A 20,611-nucleotide genomic window follows, 5' to 3' on the forward strand; every position below is an offset into this window, starting at 1 on the left:
GAGTATCAGGTGTTGTTGGCATTAAGGTTCAGCTTCAGGGCAAGATCAACGCATATCAGAAACTTCTGGATAGTGAGGATTTGCCAGTATACACCCTGATACTGTGTCAATACCAGGTATGATAGCAGAGACCTCTTGGGAGTGACTTCAAAGGAGCCCTGGGTACCACAACTGCAAAGAGAGAGAGCAGTTGTCGTTCTTCTTAGTGGCTGACTCAAGACTTGAACCCCCGTCTCTTTGAAGGAGGTCCAAAGTCCATCCCTTGGACGCTTTGAAGGGAAAAGTTACACGGAAACTTTAGGGCTGGTTCTGGAACTATGGATCTCCAACCAGCAGCACCAGCATCAACGAGGACTGGTTGGGTGTACACAGTTTTGAGCCTTTTCCAAACTTTCTGAACCAGGGCCTTCTTTTACCAAGTCTTTCAGGTGATTCTGATGCATGTGCAAGTTTGGGAGCCCCTGTGATAGGAGTATGTTTAGGGTAAGGCCCTGTTTGTCCAGACACTACAGAGAGGTTTAGACTTGCTTTCCCAACGCACCCCATAGCTGAGGAGTCCATTGTGCCACGGAGATATTGTCTCTTGTGCATTTTAAAACCCTGAAAATGTGAAATGGTGGCAACTGCTGAGTCTCATGTACCGTCAGCCTGCAAAGACCCGGACATACTGGTCCACTCAAGTTCCCCGTGATGTTCTACCAGTGAGTTCTTCAAGTAGATGCCTTGTCTTAGAACCCACAGGTAACTGATACATAATCAGGAAGTTCTGTATGAGGCAGCCATGGTTAAGAAGAGACAGGTCTCCAGAACTCAGCATCACAGCTGACCAAAGATGAGAAACATCTCTGGAGATATTTAAAAGGAACTTTTACAACCACTGAAGAGGGCATTCGAGCATTTGGCGGGGCTGGGTGCCATGATGCTAGCCAATTTCTGGCTCCTCCCACCCTCTGACTCCTGCTTGCTAGTTCTTATTCACTGGTGAAACCACAGGCACTTGAGCAGGCTCTGCTCCCCAACCTCTGCTTTATAAACTCCACAGATTACAGTAGTTGGCTGTGAAACATACAAAGGACAGCTGTTGGTGGTTTAATCCAGCCCCTGTGCTGGTAGGGAGCTCGGCTGCAGAAGTGCCGTAGTCTCAAGCTCTAATGGTAAAGGGAAGGAGATTAAGTTAGATTGTGGCTGCTCTGCCTCTAGTTATTCTCATCCTAAGACTCCTGCCTGCTGACAACTGTCCATGTGGACACCGATTTGCTTGTGAGGACTTGGGACTTATACCATGGTCACCGAGGGAAGGTCACAGGCTGTCACACCCTCCTCTCCACTGTAACTCTGTTCTTTTCTCTAAGTGGTGGAGTGTGGCACAGGTAACTCATGCCTGAGGCTCTGACCAACAGTAGTCTCAATAAGAAAGTGCGGTCTTGATCAGTCTTAGTGCAGGAAGCATCTGGTTCAACCATCTTTGCTCCTCCTTTGTACTTAAATAGCTTCTCTCATCCAGCAAGTTCAAAGCTGTCTAACAAAATAAACCATCTTATTCTTGCACCATGGCAGCGTAAGTAAGCATCGTTCTGCCCATTTAAGGAAGAGAGAGGGAGGGTGAGTCACTCAGTGGTTGAGGGATTCTTCTGGATGTATGAAGTGAGTCAGTGGGGCCTCAGGGGCATTGGCCTGTGTTTATTAAGTTCATATCCAATGACTTGACCTTAGCTTATAATGTGACGATTCGGTGTGAGGAGGCTGTATGGGAAGTGGTTTGGTTTCCTGGGAAGAAGTGCTGGGCTCAGGGATTATTATACATGGTGTGTGTGTATGTGTGTGTGTGTGTGTGTGTGTGTGTGTGTGTGTGAGAGAGAGAGAGAGAGAGAGAGAGAGAGAGAGAGAGAGAGAGAGAGAGAGAGAGAAAGAGAGAGAAGAAATTCCCCAGACAACATCCATCGTTACCAGCACTGGAATCATGGTGATGACGATTAATTATCCTTCACCTCCTCCTCATCTGAGGATACACGTATTGAACATGTACTATTAACTAAACACTGATCTAAACTGTAGATAAGTCTGTATACATAAGCCCACTTAATCCCCACAGTAATTTCACATGGTCAACGTTGTTTTCTACTTTGAAGACGAGGCACCAAGGCTCCGAGAGGATAAGTAACACACTAAAGGTCACATGATAACTGAATGAAGAATATGAGATTCAGATCCTCCAGCAGCTGCTCTGTAACCACTGTACTTTCAGAAGCTGAGTCTCAGATTTTTGTCGATAGGATGGACAGAACTGTGATTACACCATCATTTTGATTCCTTTCCTTAGAGCAGTATTCTCAACCTTCCTGATGCTGTGACCCTTTAATACATACAGTTCCTCATGTTGTGGTGACCCCCAACCATAAAATTATTTTTGGGGCGGTGGTGGCGCACGCCTTTAATCCCAGCACTCGGGAGGCAGAGCCAGGCGGATCTCTGTGAGTTCGAGGCCAGCCTGGACTACCAAGTGAGTTCCAGGAAAGGCGCAAAGCTACACAGAGAAACCCTGTCTCGAAAAACCAAAAAAAAAAAAAAAAAAAAAGAAAAAAATTATTTTTGTTGCTATTTCTTAACTGTAATTTTGCAACCATTATGAACCATAATATAAATATCTGTGTTTTCTGATGGTTTTAGGTGACCCCTATGACAGGGTCATTTGATCCAAAGGGGTCGTGACCCTTAGGTTGAGAACCACTGCCTTAGAGGTAAGGAGGATGCTGCTGTTATAGGACTCATTCTGAGTTGAGGACACCAAGGTGGGAAGAATGGGAATTCCACACTATCTCCAAGTAGCTTGAAACCTGAGTACAATTTTGATGACTGGGATTGGGTGAAGAAGCTTAATCCATGCCCCATCCCACCCTTGATGCCATAACCCCAAATCACAGCACATACCAAGGAAGAAGAAACCTGATCTGAAACCCTCATCCATGTTCACTGCTTTTACTATTTACAAAGACTATCATTTATACTGTTTGAATTTCAAACAACCTTGAGAGAGGCAGAGCAGGCATCATCATCCTCGCTGTGCAAGGGGAAGAGCTCAGGCCTAAAGAGACGACGAGTCTCCTCCCAGGCTCACAGAGGAGGGGGGTAAAACTAGGTACTCAAGCCGAGGTTCAGTTCTGGCCCATTGCTCTTTCTCTGTGTGCAATCGTGAAGAGCTTTGGTGAAGATATGTGTGGCTGACACTTCACACCCTGATTGCCCTTAACTACTAGGATAGACTTCACAGGGAAGGACATTCATTCCAGGGCCTACGGTCCCACAAAAGATCATGTTACTAGGGCCCCTCATACCCTACATCCTCTCCACACAAACTCAACATTTCAGGCCAAGCTTCTGGCATTGGTCAGAACTATTGGCTTTTCTCAGCCAAGGACTATCCTTTCTGCTGGGTATTATACCCAAGGTACTTGTGCCTCTTTTTCCTCTGGCTCTTAGACATCCTGTGTGTTGGTTGCTCACATTGTCTTCCAAGGTCCTCCATGCCTATGAGATCTTTGGTCTGAAGAGGGCAGTGTGGTATGTGCCCGTCAGCAGGTTCGCGAGCTGCCTCCCACTTCACTCTATTACTCTGATCTCTTTCTGGATTTCCTCTTTAAATGGATATAATCCACATTGTCTCTTGTTTTTTCTCCTCTGCCCCATAGCCATTTCTCACATCGCACCTTCCAAAAACCTCTTTCTATTCTTGAAAACATACCCCTGGGGAAACCATGGGTCTGATGCATGGCCATTGCCAACCCCCTTCCTTGTGGGCTCTCAAGCAGCAAGACTCAACTAGAAAAGTAACTAATTACCGGAAAGAGATTCTTAAGGGGCGTTAGAATTCTAATGAGATCAATTCCTTTGAGTCTTGCCTACGAATCACCTACAAAGCAGAGCACAAATGGACCTTTGAAAATTGGGAGCTAGGGCTTGGAGATGGTCCAGTGGGTAGTTGTACAAGCATGAGGACCCAAGTTCAAATCCCTGTGAACTCCCCTCAAAAGTTGGGCTTGATCATATATGCCTGTAATGATGGAGGCAGTGACAGGAGGGTCACACTAGCTGTCAGCCTAGCTCCAGGTTCAGTGAGAGACCCTGCCTCAAGAGAATACAGGGAAGAGCAATAGAGCAGGACACCTGATGTCCTCCTCTGGCTTCTGTACATAGATGGGTATGTGTGTGGACACACACACACACACACACACACACACACACATACACACACACACACACAGAGAGAGAGAGAGAGAGAGAGAGAGAGAGAGAGAGAGAGAGAGAGAGAGAGAGAGAGAGAGAACACTAGATGCTAGTCAGAAAGGGCTCCATCCCTTCACCCTGTGGTTGAGAACCATGAACTGGGATTGAAATGGTCCAATTGGACTATGAGGCAAGCGACAGGTTGCGAGAGAAGTGGTGATGGGTGAGGGAAGGATATTTTATCGACTTGTCCAATTACACAGCATTATGCACGTCTGAGAGCTCCAGGAGGGGCAAGAACATGTCGTAACCATACCCACCATGATCCTGTCCCTAGGACTATGCTAGACACACAGTGGATAGTCAGCAAATGTCACTGCTCATAACATCATATGTGTGATCTTAAAACTGTATTAAATACATTAATATGTTTATAAATAAATATAGCACATGTTAAATACAAATTATATATTTCCAAATGTCACCTTACACCTTTAAAATACCTCATCTCTTTACTTCTGTCTATTTATTGTTTACTTTTTGGGTCCGAATTGGGGCTGATTGGCCTGAATTATCCACAAACAGGGAATCCTTACCAGCTGTGATTCTTCTCTTTCAATTTGGTTGTGTTCTTAGCATAGAAAAGACGCCTAGGGAGTGTATTTTGAACTAAATTGAACCACATAAAGAAAGGCAGGTTTGAGGGTCCATGGAGAGCTCAGTCTCTCTTAGAAGGATTGAAACATGCAAACAAAACATTCCAATTCGTAAGTCAAGAAAGCATTTAAATCTACTGCTAGCCTGAGTGAGATCCTGGGAACCTTTAAGCCTGGGCTCTCATTTCCCTTATTAGCTCAAGAGGCAAGTTTTCTCCAGCTGGTCGACATTTTGAAAGCACTGCAAGGGAGGCTAGGCTGACAAGGGGTGCCAGCCTTGTGCTTACTCACCAGCCAGTCTGCCCAAGGTCTCCATCCTGAATTGTTCCACATCACCTTCTGCAGGGCAGTCAGCAGGGAAACCAGATACCTCCAGGAGTAGGTTGCAGATGACAGAAGTAACCTGTCCTTCCCGCATCTTCAGTGTGACTGATGTTTGTCCAACACCTGGAACCAGTGCATGTCTGACTGTCCCCATTCCTTTCTCCTTTCGTCTTCCAATATTCCGTACTGCTGCTCTTGGAGTTTGCATCACCTAATGCAAACAACAGTGTATTTCAGCTACAAACAAATCTGAGACTTGGATGATGGAGACGATGCTCTGCTCTGGATGCTCTGGGTCGAGGTTGATCTTTCAGAGACCTCAGAAGCCATGGTCCTGTGTCTGCAGGTCTTGTAGGGCCCCAAGCAGGGTAGGCTGTTTTTCTGACCATCGGTTTCCTATGTGTTGGTTACTTTTCAGCTTTGTACTCTGCAGGTTAGCCCATTTGAAAGTGGGCTAGCTCTGTCTGATTCATGAGGCTCTGCACAGATCCGGGGTTCCTGTCCATGTTTCCCCCTTGATGCTTTCTTCTGAATGTTCTTGTCTTTCTTGTTGGACATCTTCCTCCTCGTCTCCATCTGGCTCCATTTCTTTGATCTCTCTGTATTGGTGGGATTCTACTACTGCCCTCCTGGATGACCAAATCGGCAAATCTTCTCCTGTATAAACACCTAACCGTTCTTCTTTGGTTAAGGCCTCTAGGGGGCTACACTGGGCAGCCCATAGGTAAGAGCAAAGGGTTGGTGGAAGCTGCAGGCATTCCGTCTGTGCTCAGGGCCAGGCTTCCCTGGATGGGGAGGAAGGCAGGTTGGGGAAGCAGCTCTTTTTCTGGAGAGCCTGTGCTTTGGAGCATGCTGAAAACCTTGGGGAGTCAGGTTCTTCTGGTCTTTACCCATGGGTTGTCATCTTTGCATGCAGTCACCTTGCCAACCATTCCAGTCCCAGATGGAAGGTGACAGAAGCTCCTGGCCAGTGCTGGCCCGGTCTCCTTCTGCTGGAAAGTCTGGGTGGTACCCGTCTCTAGACCCGCCTATTTCTCCCACTTTAATAGTCTTGGGAAAAAAAAAAAACAAAGAAAATTTGATGTTATTACAAGTCCAAGGCTGCTTTGTAGTACTCTGGGCCTTTAAAAATCTGAATGTTTTTATAATAAGCGGGGATAATGGTCTTGGAGAGTGCAGACACTGGACCTTTTATCGGTGACTCCAGCCACATGAAGACTACCACGAAAGCTCACAGAGAGCAGGACTCCAATAAGTTGACAGTAAAGCAGAAGCTCTGGCTGCCAGCCAAAGCCACAGGAGCTTGGGGTGATGCTCTGGAGATGCAGGCAGTATCTGGTAGTGTCTATAATTACATAACTTTTATACTCCTAATTTGGGCCATCTCATCCTCAGAACTCTGACCCTGTTCACTGCCATGCCACCCATTTCTAGCTTGCCTCCATTGCCCCCGCCCAGGCCCTCCACCCCTGGTCAAATCCTGTGCTTATAGGTGGTACCTTAGTGTTTTCCTCCTTAGCATCTAGGCCCTTGGCTTCAATGATATAACATAGCCTTCCTTTCATACTTTTGAACCCTTGGTCCTTAGAACATCTGTATGCACATCAGTAGGGCTGGAGCTTGGATATCCAGAACAGAACATTGTATATACATACTTTGAACTTAGAGAATTGGGCAGAATGTTAGAAAGTTTAACTGGAAATTTAGAAGTGATTTTTAATGTTAAAGCTGACATGGCTATGTTATATACTATAGAGCCAATTTGCTCAAGTTTAAGATAAAGTGATTTCTTGCCTGGGGAGATCCTTTTGGGCTATCTCTTTACCTTGCTGGGGATTGACTCCAGGACACTGCATATAGTAGGCAGTGCTCTACCTACCACAGACCTGTATTCCTAACCTCTTTGGGTTATCTCTTTACTTTCCTAATGAGCCCATTCGTTCTGTTTTGATTGATGTCCCATGTAAAAGTTTGATTAACACGTCCTTATTCCCACGTTTCTTTTCCTAGACAGTTTAAATGAATTTACACTGACCCATCAGCTAATATTTTTCAGACCTCTTTCAAAACGGTCTCTCCTTCCAGAAACTTCTCTGTTCTCAAGGTGATTATTAAAATCTCTACCATTCTCTTAAGTGATAACAGAGGGCATTACAGGGCCCTGTAAACCACAAAGAGCTCTCCAACCTTCCTAGTCAGGGCTCAGATCAGCCCAAATCACCACCACAGTCATCCATGCTTGGCCTGGAATACGGCAGCATTCAGAGATGTCTCTCATCACAAGGAACAAGAGTTGATGCCTGTGAGTGAACGTAATGTCTTTAAGCAATCTCAATCTCTCTGTCTCTCTGTCTCTCTGTCTCTCTGTCTCTCTGTCTCTCTCTCTCTCTCTCTCTCTCTCTCTCTCTCTCTCTCTCTGCCAGGTTAGCTAGGACAGGAGGTTGATTATGGGTCTTCAGGATCTTGTCATACAGAAGAATGTCACTGGGATGGACCAACACCCAGCTGACCAGGGCTGGACCATGTGGCTTCTTTGAATGTATACCGCAGAACTCTGATTTCATGGGTGTAATGGCAGAAGAAGAGTCCTGACTTAGCAAGAAGCTCAAGTAAAGAATTTTATGGGACCAGGGACTCCTCTGAGGGAGGCAAATGACAGACTGATGGAGAGGGCGTCTGAACACCAGTGAAGAAGTACAAAGAAGAAACATTTTACATACTGTGTCCACACCCTCTCTAGAATGGTTATAAATTCTCACCAGAGGAAGGAGACCTAGAGCTCTGAGGCTTGGAGAATCTACTCTTGTGTCTTCAGCCAGGCACCTCACTCCCTCCAGCACCATGCCATACAACTGCTGCCTGCCCACCATGAGCTGCCGCACCAGCTGCTCTTCCCGGCCCTGTGTGCCCAACAGCTGCCATGGCTGCACCCTGCCCGGGGCCTGCAACATCCCCGCCAATGTGGGCAACTGCAATTGGTTCTGTGAGGGCTCCTTCAATGGCAATGAGAAGGAGACCATGCAGTTCCTGAATGACCGCCTGGCCAGCTACCTGGAGAAGGTGAGGCAGCTGGAGAGAGAGAATGCAGAGCTGGAGTGTCGGATCCAGGAGAGGAACCAGCAGCAGGACCCTCTGGTGTGCCCTGCCTACCAGGCCTACTTCAGGACCATTGAGGAGCTGCAGCAGAAGGTGAGGGGCCATGCTGTCATGTCTAAGTGATGATAACTTGCTATGGTTCTCAGCCTGAGGTAGAGAAGTGTTTCTTGTTTCTATCTCACAATGATCCTTGCTTTCCCATTTTCCCTTCAAAATAACCCTGTTAAAGAAGTTGATGGTTTTGTATTTATTTCTCATGCTCACTAATTCATGCGGTCTCTCCTTCCCCAGATCCTGTGCAGCAAGTCTGAGAATGCCAGGTTGGTGGTGCAGATAGATAATGCCAAGCTGGCTGCAGATGACTTCAGGACTAAGTGAGTTGTTTGGCATTCACACCAGCATCCTTTTCTTTGGCTTAACCTCCAGTTAAGGAAAGAGATTTCCATAGCTTTTCCAAACAGCAGACAATCTGTTAGTTGTGAATGATTCTGCAAAAGATGTTGGGGGCAGAACCAAGCAAAAGGAATCACAAAAACAGAAAAGTACAAGGTTGGGTTTTGATGGAGCATCCAGAACTCTCTGTCCCCTGGGTCTATTCACTGCAGGAAGTAGGAAGGCAAGGCAAACAGCGTCTAGCAAGGATTATTGTTCGGAGTCTGGAAGACCCACCAGCTGCTGCTCTGACCCTGTCCTTTTTCAGGTATGAGACAGAGCTGTCACTGCGGCAGCTGGTGGAGTCGGATATCAACGGCCTGCGCAGGATCCTGGACGAGCTGACCCTGTGCAAGTCTGACCTGGAGGCACAGGTGGAGTCTCTGAAGGAGGAGCTGCTGTGTCTCAAGAGGAACCATGAGGAGGTGAGACCAGATGAAGAGCCTAACTCAGCCTCAGGCTTTGGGGTTGGGAGAAGCAGAGCTAAGGGTATAAATATGAATCTCAGGATGTTTTTATGAATCCTCTTCAAAGCCGCCAAGACCCAATGTGAGAAAACTGTAGATGAACTTGCCCATGTTCTCAGACAGGATATGCCTCACATTAAAAACCCATGTATGGTTTCCCAGACATCTCCATTTGCTGGCAATTGGCCACCGAGCTGTAGAGTTCCAGACTTGCTATATTGGTGATCTGATTGTTCTCTTGCTAAGATGAATAAGTCAAGGTAGACGAATGTTGCCTGCACTCTTCTGAAGTCTTGGTGAGGAATGAGTGGCTTCTCCTGGGAGGTGCTTTGACACGATTTTGCTTCTTTTTTGGTAGCAAGAAGATTTGACATACAATCTGAATCGGTCCAGCCATCTTTTTGCATTCAAGGGTCTCACAATTTCCAATCTGGGAAACTTGTCTGTCAACCTGTTCTTCAGCAGCAGCTCATCAAACCCTTGGGATTTCCCTGAAGCCAGTGTCATGGCAGGGTACTGGTGAAGAGGGAGCTGAGCTCATGGAGATTGTTAGCCTTGAGCTGATATAATTGACTGCTTCACTCCAAGGTTCTTTCCGGAGGAAATAGACTTAGGAGGCCTTCCACAGGCAGGGTTATTTCTGAGACTCATTGACGGGAAGTAACTGTGAATTTATACATCTGTAGGAAGTCAACACCCTGCGCTGCCAGCTTGGAGACCGCCTCAACGTGGAGGTGGACGCTGCTCCCACCGTGGACCTGAACCGTGTGCTCAATGAGACCAGGTGTCAGTACGAGGCCCTGGTGGAAACCAACCGCAGAGAAGTGGAGGAGTGGTTCACCACACAGGTGGGCAACTGAGCTCATGGCCACCCAGGAACTGAGTCCCCCAGGACCTGAAGCAGGGTCTGATCCTGTCTCTGCCCTTGCCTGTTGCAGACCGAGGAGCTGAACAAGCAGGTGGTGTCCAGCTCAGAGCAGCTGCAGTCCTGCCAGGCAGAGATCATCGAGCTGAGACGCACAGTCAACGCCCTGGAGATCGAGCTGCAGGCCCAGCACAACCTGGTGTGTAGTGTCCACACCTGCTGCTGGGCAGTGTGGAGTCAGGGGGCGGAGTCACTGGGGTGCCCTTGGGGCCACTCCCTCTCCTTAGCTCTTGAAGCCTGTGACTCCTTTGGGAGGCCATGCAGGAACCTTTAGAGGGGACAGCTCTGTGACAGCCTTTGTCTCCTCCCCCACAGAGAAACTCTCTGGAAAACACACTGACAGAGAGCGAGGCTCGCTACAGCTCCCAGCTGTCCCAGGTGCAGTGTCTGATCACCAACGTGGAGTCCCAGCTTGGTGAGATCCGGGCTGACCTGGAGCGTCAGAACCAGGAGTACCAGGTGCTGCTGGACATCCGGGCCCGGCTGGAGTGTGAGATCAACACGTACCGGGGCCTGCTGGAGAGCGAGGACTGCAAGTGAGTGCATAGAAGGAAGGTTTTGATAGGAGCTCCTGAGGGAGTATAGGACTCAATTGAAGCCCTCAGAGATTGTCTACCTTGGGGAAAAAAAAAAATCACACCTTTCCACCTGACATGCTCGAACAGAACTCCCCAAACACTATGGCCGTCATCAAAAACATCAAGTGGTTTGTTAGCACAGTTGTTTGTGTACGAACTGAGACTGCACAGCTGTCTTTGTATTCTACTGTGATAACTTGCAGGGTCATGTGAGCTGTCTTTTTACAATACTTCATTGTATAGACAACTTAAGATAGACACTATCTTATCTGGTTGTGTAATTACCCCTCAGGTAGGTTGGTGCAGTGTTCTTCCAGTTCTCTTTGTAAGGAAGCTGGGGCTTGGAGAAGGCAGTAACCCTCTCAAGGTCAACAGCTACGAGTGTATAGATTTGGGGTGTCTGTGTAGTACTTGTGGCTCTCTGTAATAGGGAGAGTTTTAGTGATTTAAAGATTTTTTTCTAGTAGAGGGGAACTGAGTATTCTCAGGCCAGGACAAGTCCTGACAGGACTTCTACTCTTGGGGACTCTCTAATATGTGGTTATATATCTGCCTCACCCCACCTTTCTGTTCTATTTTTTGTTTCTAGGCTACCCTGCAATCCGTGTGCCACAAGTAATGCATGCAGCAAGCCCATCGGGCCCTGTGTCTCCAATCCCTGCACGCCGTGCCCACCCCCTGCCCCTTGCACACCTTGTGTCCCACGGCCCCGCTGTGGGCCATGCAACTCCTTTGTGCGCTAGAACCTGAGAGATGCCAAAGGGGACAGGACACAGGGCTTAGTGCTCCAGATCTCTGACCCGGTTCTGGTTCATGCCACAAAACAGGCATAAAAACACAAAATGAGTAGCCAGCCCAGCCCTGGGATGACAGCCCCAGAAACTGTGCCGTCAGCTACCGTACCCTTCTCCAGACCATGCTCTGTCTGCCTTTTCCTTCAGAAGGACCTGATTCTCCCTTGGCTTGCCCAGAGGACTCTGAAGTGCGAGTGGCCCTCCCTTGTAATCTCACAATAAACGTTTTCCTGTCCAAAGCAGATACTCTTCTTATTGCTGTTCATTTGTTACCATCCACTCACCGCTTGAGGACTCTATAAAAAAAGCCACTTGAAAGTCAGGCTTTACAATGGCTTGAGTCTCGATGGGCAGATGGCTCACCTGGACCAATGGGTGAGGCAGAGCTGCTGTCAGGAGGGAGGGTGAGGCTGCTGCCACGCTGGGCTACTGTTTCCCTTTCATCATTTCTATATTTCTCTCATGACGTGGATTCTCTCAGAGCTGTTGATATCCAAGTCTGAAATTGAAGCCATGAGCTAGGGATTGCAAAAAGGCTCTGGAAAAGTCATTTTTTTCCTCTGTGAGATCCTTGGATCTGGTGCTCTATGATGCTGGGTAATTGTGGCCCACGTGACCTCAGGGGTACCCTGTGAAGGACCCCCTTGGCTTTCCCCGCCTTACTCAGGATGTCTTCCTCTTTTTTATGTGTGTTTTCTTGACTTGCCTGGGCTTCCAGTCACTGACTGAGGAGATCCATCAGTTCATCCATGGGACATCTTTTCTTATGTCAATCTAACCAGTTCCTACTCCATAGATGCCAGGTGGTACAGCAGGAAGAGACACTTAAGGGCAGCTCCCAACCAAAAGTCAATCACAATTTGTTAAGAGGCATAAAGTTAGACCCCAACAAGTGCTATTGCCCTAAGACACAGAACCTTGGCACCTGAACCACCGAGTTGGCGCTGGAAATAAATATCTAACTATTGAAAGAGACAAGCTCTGGAGACCGAGGACAGCAGTATTTATCAAGAAAGGGCAACTTCCTTTAACTGGAAGAAAAATCCACAGAAATGATAAGCGTCGACATCATAAAACCCCAGAGGATCCTACTCTTTTGAACCACAGTCTTGTGAAGGGACATGACCAAGACAATGTGTCTTTGCCACAGTGTCGGCACCATTTACAATTCTCACCAGAAGAGCACAAGGTTCCAATTTCTCAGATGCTTGCCAACACTTCCTATTTTCTGTTTGTTTTAAGTGTAGTCATCAGAATGGGTGTGAAGTGGGACCTTACTGTGGTTTCCATTTGCATGTTCCTCATGACTAAGGACATTGGACATTTTTTTTTTCTTTTTTGGTTTTTCAAGACAGGGTTTCTCTGTGTAGCTTTGCGCCTTTCCTGGAACTCACTAGGTAGTCCAGGCTGGCCTCGAACTCACAGAGATCCGCCTGGCTCTGCCTCCCGAGTGCTGGGATTAAAGGCGTGCGCCACCACCGCCCGGTTGGACATTTTTAATAATGGCCATTTATGTATCTTCTTTGGAGAATCGTCAGTTGAAGTCTCTTATCCGTTTTTAAGATGGTTTCTCTTGGTTTTTTTTTTTTTTTTTTTTTTTTTTTTTTTGGTTATAGGAGTTCATAATAAATTCTGGACCTTATTTCCCACCAGACATATGGTCTGTAGATATTTTCCCCCAGTTTGAGAACTCCTTGGTTTAATTCACCTCACTTTCTGGTGCTTGGACCCTGAGCTCAGGGCCTTACACACGTTAAGCAAGTACTGCATCACCAAGTTATATTTCTAGACCATGTTTCTTTTCTTGACATAGTTCTTCATTTATTTTTAAAATTTAACTTATTTTATGTGTGAGAGTGTTGCCTGCATATATGTAAGTGTATCGTGTGTGTGTGTGTGTATGTGTGTGTGTGTGTGTGTGTGTGTGTGTTTTTTTTTGTGTGTGTGTGTGCCATGCCCATAGAGGCCAGAAGAAGGCATTGGATTCCTTGGAACTGGAATTGCAGAGGGCTCTGAGCTGCCATGTAGGTACTGGGAACTGAACCTGGGTCTTCTGTAAGAGCAGTTAGCACTCTTTACTGCTGAGGCTTCTCTTGAGCCCCTTGATTGAGTTTCTGATGCACAAGAATCTTATTTTGGAGGAAGTTTATTCAGTTTTTCTTTTGGCTGCCTGAGCTTTTGGTGTCAAACCCAGATTCACACAGATTTTCATCTACAGGTTTTATAGTTCTAGTTCTGATGCTTGAGACTCTGGTCCTCTAAGAAATCTTAAAAAATTAAATGTATTTACATATTTTGTGTATATGTGTGTGTAAGAGAGTGGTCCTGTGCCACACATGTACGCAGAAGTCAGAGGACAATCTACAGGCGTTGATTCTCTCCTTCCACCATGTGAGTCCCTGGGATTGAACTCATGGTGCCGGGTTTGGCATCACGTGTCTTTACCCATCGAGTCTTCTCACCGGCCCCTTTGGGATTTTCCGTGGTTGGTATGTAGAAATGCTTCCTGATCTCTTGATTTTAGCGAAGCATAAAACCCTGATTTGAGACCAGTTTTGGACTTCTAACTTGCGGGATTTTAAGGGATAATTCTGAGTTCTTTTAAGTCTTTAACTTTGTGGGAATTCATGACAGCAGCAACAAGAAACCAATATAGCTCTTACCTATAGAGTGTTCACCGTAGTAGGATGTTATCGCAATGAATATTTATAACAGTGTTAGAATTAAACCCATTTTACAAATGAGGACACCGAGGCTTGGAAACTTGCTTAAATTCACATTTGGTTATTAGAACCAGGTTCCACACAAGACTCTACCATACAATACGAAGAATGGAATGTCTACATCCAGGTCAATGACATTCTTCAAAGATGTCCCCATGCACAAGCTCCTCACACAGGTACATTCCAAACTAATTTTTTGTCAGGCCCCTCTAAAGACAGTAATGGCTCATAATTGATATAATTATACAGTTTGTTTGCTTTTGATTATCTAACTTGTCTGCCTTACTCCCAGCTCCTCTTTGAATAGCTTCACAAGAGTCAAGCTGATCCTCAAGCAAACAGGTTTGTTGTTCACAAACTGAGTATTAAAGAAATGCAGCCCTCCCCCAGACAGAGAGCTCTGCCCATGATTTAAGTAGAAATAATGTCTGCAGTGGAGGGGTACTATGGTTATGAACAAAACATATAGGATCCATGAGTCATGATATGTTTTTCAGATACATCTTAATATTGTAAATAAATGTGCTCTATAGTTCCCCAAAACCTTCCAAATGGCTTTTAAAAATGGTTTCCTGGTGTTCCATGGTCATCAATAGACACATGGCAAAACATCAGTTCTTAGTCTTGGGGGTGCTTTGAAAAACTTGGGGGAGCCCTTTTAAAAACTTTTGAGAGGGCTTTCTCCTCCCAAACAGACTGATTTAATCAGCTCAAGAGGCAAAAGTCAGCTTGGCTCCAGGGGACTTGTAGACTCTCGACAGGTGAGACGTTTCCCCTGGCTCTGATGAAGCCCACACACCAGTACCTGTATGCTGGTCAGAACCATCAGCTTGACGTTCTTGTGAATTTCCTGAATTTTGGTTTCCCCAGAGGTAATGAAGGAATAAATAGCTCATCTCCAACTACTTTACACACTTGTCAAGAAAAGCATGGAAAGTGGTGTTCATGGAAACACTGTCAAATGGGAAATTCTATCAGGATTATTAATAATTTTGATTATTATTGACCCAACACATGACTTAGCTTCTTAAGGATAGAAAAGTATAGCTCTGTATGTGTGTGTGTTTATGTGTGTGTGTGTATGTGTGTGTGTGTGTGTGTGTGTGTGTGTGTGTGTGTGTGTGAATTTCCTTCAGTGCCACAGAACCCACCCAATGGCTCCACCCCTTAAAGGTTCCACTATCCACCAAGAGTACAGCTCCACACTTTATACCGACTGTGGCCTATAGTTGGCCAAATCTCCTTTTAGAACAATCCCCATCCATCTGACTGCCTGTCCCATCCATCCATCCATCCATCCATCCATCCATCCATCCATCCATCCATCCATCCAGCTTTCATTTCACATTCTCATTTCCCAAGCAGCATCACACAATTGTTTCTAGTCTGTCTATCTGCACATTTCCCAAGGTGCAGCCAGTATCCAAGTATCAGCTTCCTTGCAGCTAGTCCAGCCTGAGTTTCTTCTACAAGGATGATTCCCCTGAATGCTGAAATGTGTCTAGAGGACAGGCCAGTGGGAAGGATGTTTACCCAAAGTACTTTTGCCATTGTTATATCAGCAGAAACCTCCCAGGAAAGGAATCCCTGATTCCCAAACAACCCCACCTCATGTCCCTGGCTATCCTTCCCTCTGAGTAATGGGGTAAACCTTTCAGGACTGTGATGAATCTGCCTCCTTTGAAGCCATCTGATGAAACTCTGATTTCATCAACCACTTGTACCCAGGAAGAGGCTGCTGTGACACAAGCTGAATGGAATAATTTTATAGGATGAGGGGGGACTCTTTGGAAGCAATCTAAGTAGCATAATTTGAAGAAAAATTAGCTGAAGCATTAGGAAAGGAAATTATGCTATTTTTCAAGCCCCCACCCACTATTAAGGGTATAAAAGGCCCATGAAGGATGGAGAGACTCAAACCTCACCCACATCTACCTCCAGCAGGTCACCACTCTCCTATCACCTCTCCCAACACCATGTCCTGTGAATCTTGCCTGCCTGCCCTGAGCTGCCGCACCAGCTGCTCCTCCCGGCCCTGCGTGCCCAACAGCTGCCATGGCTGCACCCTGCCCGGGGCCTGCAACATCCCCGCCAATGTGGGCAACTGCAATTGGTTCTGTGAGGGCTCCTTCAATGGCAATGAGAAGGAGACCATGCAGTTCCTGAATGACCGTCTGGCCAGCTACCTGGAGAAGGTGAGGCAGCTGGAGAGAGAGAATGCTGAGCTGGAATGTCGGATCCAGGAGAGGAACCAGCAGCAGGACCCTCTGGTGTGCCCTGCTTACCAGGCCTACTTCAGGACCATTGAGGAGCTGCAGCAGAAGGTGAGAGGGTGACCTTTCTTTGGATGGGGAGACATACTCAAGTTCAAGTGGATCTCACATTGGAACCATTGTTTCAGATTCTGTGTGCTAAGTCTGAGAACTCCAGGCTGGTCGTGCAGATCGACAATGCCAAGCTGGCCTCTGATGACTTCAGGACCAAGTATGTTGAACCTTTTGAGTTGGGTGACTTCCAAACCCTGGTGGCTCTCTCATGGCTTGTTCAAGGCTGTGTGGGTCTAATGTTGCCTGGAAGGGCAGGTAGAAGGGATGAGGAAGACATTTCTTCCCTTTTCATGTCTCCTTCTAAGTCTGGCTATAAAAAATAAGCTTCAATCAGGCATTCAGACTTGAGCCCTTCAGTTGATACGGGTTGACTGTCCTTTATCAGAAGTGCTTGGGACCAGAAGTGTTTTTTGGGTTTTGGCTTTCCTTCTCAGTTGTGGGATAGTTGAACATTCATGATGAGTTGTCTTGGGGACAGGACCTGAATATAAACATATAAACACAAAACTCATTTGTTAGGTGTTTATCCCCTTCAAACACAGTGGAGTGTCATTTTACTCACTACTTTTAGGGCACCTGCATTTTGATTCTGCTCTGTCAATGGAGTCAGGTGGGGCAGTTTTCACTGTGGTATTGTGTCCCTCAAAGACTTTCAGATTGTTAAGCATTTCAGGTTTTGGATTTTCTAGGCAGTGATGTTCAGCCTATATCAGTGTTTCGAGAGAGTTCTTTTTATAAAACTCCCAAATCCTGGGATGGGAATGGATCAGTTTGGTTTTATATTAACCAATAAACACCAAGAACAGAGTGAGGACTCCACCTTATGGGTGCCTCTGGGCCCCTTGTGATGTCCAGTGAGTCAAGGCCTCACCCAGCTGGTCTGCATATAGCAAGATGGAAACAGAGCAAGGAAGGCAGACAACCGTATGCGTTCATGGAGTTCTTGGTCCAGTCCCATCCTAACAGGACACTGGCTGACCCTCCCGCTCTGTGTGTGCAGGTACCAGACTGAGCAGTCCCTGAGGCAGCTGGTGGAGTCAGACATCAACAGTCTGCGCAGGGTCCTGGACGAGCTGACCCTCTGCAAGTCTGACCTGGAGGCTCAGGTGGAGTCTCTGAGGGAGGAGCTGCTGTGTCTCAAGAAGAATCATGAGGAGGTAAGAAGACGTATTTAAAAAGCAGGTTTCAGAGCTGTGGGGGTGAACCCATTAGCATTAAGAGCCGGTCCCGGGAATCAGGAGGTACTAGCTAGCAGTCAGGCTCCCTGATGTCGGACCATTCCCCGAAGGACTTCCAGCTAAGATCCTAGGAGGATGGGGATGGCGCTGCATCTTTATCAAGGAGCGCAGTGAGCTGCTGATGCTCAAGCACACTGGCTTGTGGGCAGTGAGTATGGATGTCCGCCCCCTGAACTCTGATCGCTGCTGGTGACTACTGTTGGGTCCCGGAATTGACAGTGGAGGTGGAGGGTAAAAGAATAAAACAACCCACGGCTCCTCTCCTTAAGAACTCCCAGTCTAATATGGAGGGACAGCTAGGGAGCCCTAGTGACATCATGCAAGGCTGAGTGAAATAAATGCTGTGTGGTGTGTGCATAGTAGGAGGAAGCCAGTCTTACGGAGAGGAGCTGGGGAGTACTTCTGAGGAGGATACATAAGTGCTGTCATTTGAGGGTATAGGCTGAGCAAAGAAATGCTTAGGCAAGACATAGTTAAGTATGGCTAAGCATGTAGTACCTAAAGGAGTGTGGTGGAAGACAGGAGTGTGCCAAGGACTCTGAAGGTTGGGAAGGTGCTTCAGTTTTTGTCTGAGAAAGACAATCATGTGGTTCCTGATGGAGCTTTGTTGCAATGTTGAAATGATGAGGATGTTGTTTTAGTGCCCCATCCCTTTGTAGGCAGTGTTATACTCACTTTCCTACAGCAGGAAGAGAGAAGATCTGGGTTCATAGGGTCCTTCTTTCTCCTTCCCCCACCAGGAAGTCAACACCCTGCGCTGTCAGCTTGGAGACCGCCTCAACGTGGAGGTGGACGCTGCTCCCACCGTGGACCTGAACCGTGTGCTCAATGAGACCAGGTGTCAGTACGAGGCCCTGGTGGAAACCAACCGCAGAGAAGTGGAGGAGTGGTTCACCACACAGGTGGGCATCTGAGCTCATGGCCACCCAGGAACTGAGTCCCCCAGGACCCTGAAGCAGGGTCTGATCCTGTCTCTGCCCTTGCCTGTTGCAGACCGAGGAGCTGAACAAGCAGGTGGTGTCCAGCTCAGAGCAGCTGCAGTCCTGCCAGGCAGAGATCATCGAGCTGAGACGCACAGTCAACGCCCTGGAGATCGAGCTGCAGGCCCAGCACAATCTGGTGTGTAGTGTCCACACCTGCTGCTGGGCAGTGTGGAGTCAGGGGGCAGAGTCACTGGGGTGCCCTTGGGGCCACTCCCTCTCCTTAGCTCTTGAAGCCTGTGACTCCTTTGGGAGGCCATGCAGGAACCTTTAGAGGGGACAGCTCTGTGACAGCCTTTGTCTCCTCCCCCACAGAGAAACTCTCTGGAAAACACACTGACAGAGAGTGAGGCTCGCTACAGCTCCCAGCTGTCCCAGGTACAGTGTCTGATCACCAACGTGGAGTCCCAGCTTGGTGAGATCCGGGCTGACCTGGAGCGTCAGAACCAGGAGTACCAGGTGCTGCTGGACATCCGGTCCAGGCTGGAGTGTGAGATCAACACATACAGGAGCCTGCTGGAGAATGAGGACTGCAAGTGAGTACAGAATGAATTTCTGGGATTGTATGTGTGGTGGATGTATTAGACAGAAGAAAACACTCATGGTGACCATGTTTCAAACTACTCAAATAGTGCACCAAATGCCTACAGTGGCATAGTGATTTGCACAAGTCAAGTAAGTGGTGGTGAGCAAAGGCGAAGGAAATAGGTCCTGCCTCTGAAAGTTATCAATAGTGAGCAGAGGAGTGGGTAGGGAGATTGCCAGTCACAGCCTTACGTGTTAAGTTCCCTGAGAGCACAAGAGTGTGAGACAATTTTAAAAGCACAAGTTTCCAGTGCTGCCCAAGGTATTGTGGTTAAGGGAGAAGGGCTTGATAACAGTTACAATTCCACTCTAATTCCAACCACTGATAATTCACAGGTAGTTCCTGTAAGTACCAGATACTGTGTGTGACTTAGGGTTTTCTGACTTCTCCTGTCCAATGCATTGTTTACTTCTGTGTCTCCCCAGCCTCCCATGCAACCCATGTGCCACCACCAACGCTAGCGGCAGCTGCTGTGGACCTTGTGGCAGCTCTCAAAAGCGTTGCTGTTAACTGAACTGCTTGGATCCCCTTTGAAGACATCAATGAAGCCATTTAGTTAAAAGCCAGGAACAGTCTTCAGGTCTCTCCTTTGCTAGGACTTCTGTTGCCATTAAGAAACGTCACCACGACAACTGCAATTGCTAGAAACTGACATGCTTTCCAGAACCAATGAGCAAAGACAGCCATCATCAACTTCTTGACATTGAAGATCAAGTCTCTTTGCTGCTGAAGGTGTCAGATCTCTGCAATCTGAGCTCTGGGGATTACCAGAGAGGGCATTTCCTGTACATGCCTCCATTTCCTGCCTTCCTTTCTTCTCTGGTGTTCTCTGGAATGCAAGGAGGCAGCTTCATTTACTTCCCAATAAACTTTATTTCTCTGGCATAGTAAAGGTGTTTCTCATTCATATTCATACTTGGTAAAATATTCATGACTGTCCCATAAAAATACCTCTCGCAGGGTGATTAAAGGCTCAAATGACTGACCTGGGTATTATGCTCAAAGGGAAACCTGGAGGGGCAGGGAGAGGTGTTCCCTGGATGGGTGGACTCTGGCCAAGGGCAGGCCGTACTGAAAACTTGACCATGAACACCAAGCCCATTTTGCTGCAGCCGCAGGGCCCTTGGCTATTCTGAGAAACCCCCAGCTGGCAAATTTCTCAAATTGTCACCCTCATTACACATTTTTTCTCCTAAACTACCCTACCACTGGCAGTCCCCTCTTCTCACCTCTCTGGAGCCCCTGCCTCACCTACACAGACAGG

The 20,611-nt window shown here is 47.2% G+C and overlaps 2 protein-coding genes across 2 annotated transcripts; both read left to right on the plus strand.

Moving 5' to 3' along the window:
* The first annotated feature begins 8,042 nt into the window (after positions 1 to 8,042).
* Positions 8,043 to 11,679, plus strand: LOC128121937 (keratin, type I cuticular Ha1). Its single transcript, XM_052757033.1, has 7 exons — positions 8,043 to 8,390; positions 8,589 to 8,671; positions 8,998 to 9,154; positions 9,883 to 10,044; positions 10,135 to 10,260; positions 10,437 to 10,657; positions 11,289 to 11,679. The coding sequence occupies exons 1-7, from the start codon at positions 8,043 to 8,045 to the stop codon at positions 11,440 to 11,442; spliced, it is 1,251 nt and encodes a 416-aa protein (XP_052612993.1). The 3' UTR covers positions 11,443 to 11,679.
* Positions 11,680 to 16,192: 4,513 nt separating this feature from the next.
* On the plus strand, positions 16,193 to 19,857 carry LOC128121990 (keratin, type I cuticular Ha4). The gene is made up of 7 exons (XM_052757158.1): positions 16,193 to 16,540; positions 16,618 to 16,700; positions 17,544 to 17,700; positions 18,522 to 18,683; positions 18,775 to 18,900; positions 19,077 to 19,297; positions 19,773 to 19,857. Exons 1-7 carry the CDS (start codon positions 16,193 to 16,195, stop codon positions 19,855 to 19,857), a joined length of 1,182 nt encoding a protein of 393 aa, XP_052613118.1.
* The last annotated feature ends 754 nt before the right edge of the window (positions 19,858 to 20,611 follow it).

This window comes from Peromyscus californicus, unplaced genomic scaffold (genome assembly GCF_007827085.1).
Source record: "Peromyscus californicus insignis strain IS unplaced genomic scaffold, ASM782708v3 Scaffold_3__1_contigs__length_106647218, whole genome shotgun sequence".
In the NCBI taxonomy this organism is placed as follows: Eukaryota; Metazoa; Chordata; class Mammalia; order Rodentia; family Cricetidae; genus Peromyscus; species Peromyscus californicus.

Coding starts and splice junctions, on each gene's coding strand:
- LOC128121937 (XM_052757033.1), top strand. CDS start 8,043: ATGCCATACAACTGCTGCCTGCCCACCATGAGCTGCCGCACCAGCTGC. Junction 8,672..8,997: donor GCAGATGACTTCAGGACTAA/GTGAGTTGTTTG, acceptor GTCCTTTTTCAG/GTATGAGACAGAGCTGTCAC. Junction 10,658..11,288: donor CTGGAGAGCGAGGACTGCAA/GTGAGTGCATAG, acceptor TTTTGTTTCTAG/GCTACCCTGCAATCCGTGTG.
- LOC128121990 (XM_052757158.1), top strand. CDS start 16,193: ATGTCCTGTGAATCTTGCCTGCCTGCCCTGAGCTGCCGCACCAGCTGC. Junction 16,701..17,543: donor TCTGATGACTTCAGGACCAA/GTATGTTGAACC, acceptor CTGTGTGTGCAG/GTACCAGACTGAGCAGTCCC. Junction 17,701..18,521: donor TCAAGAAGAATCATGAGGAG/GTAAGAAGACGT, acceptor TTCCCCCACCAG/GAAGTCAACACCCTGCGCTG.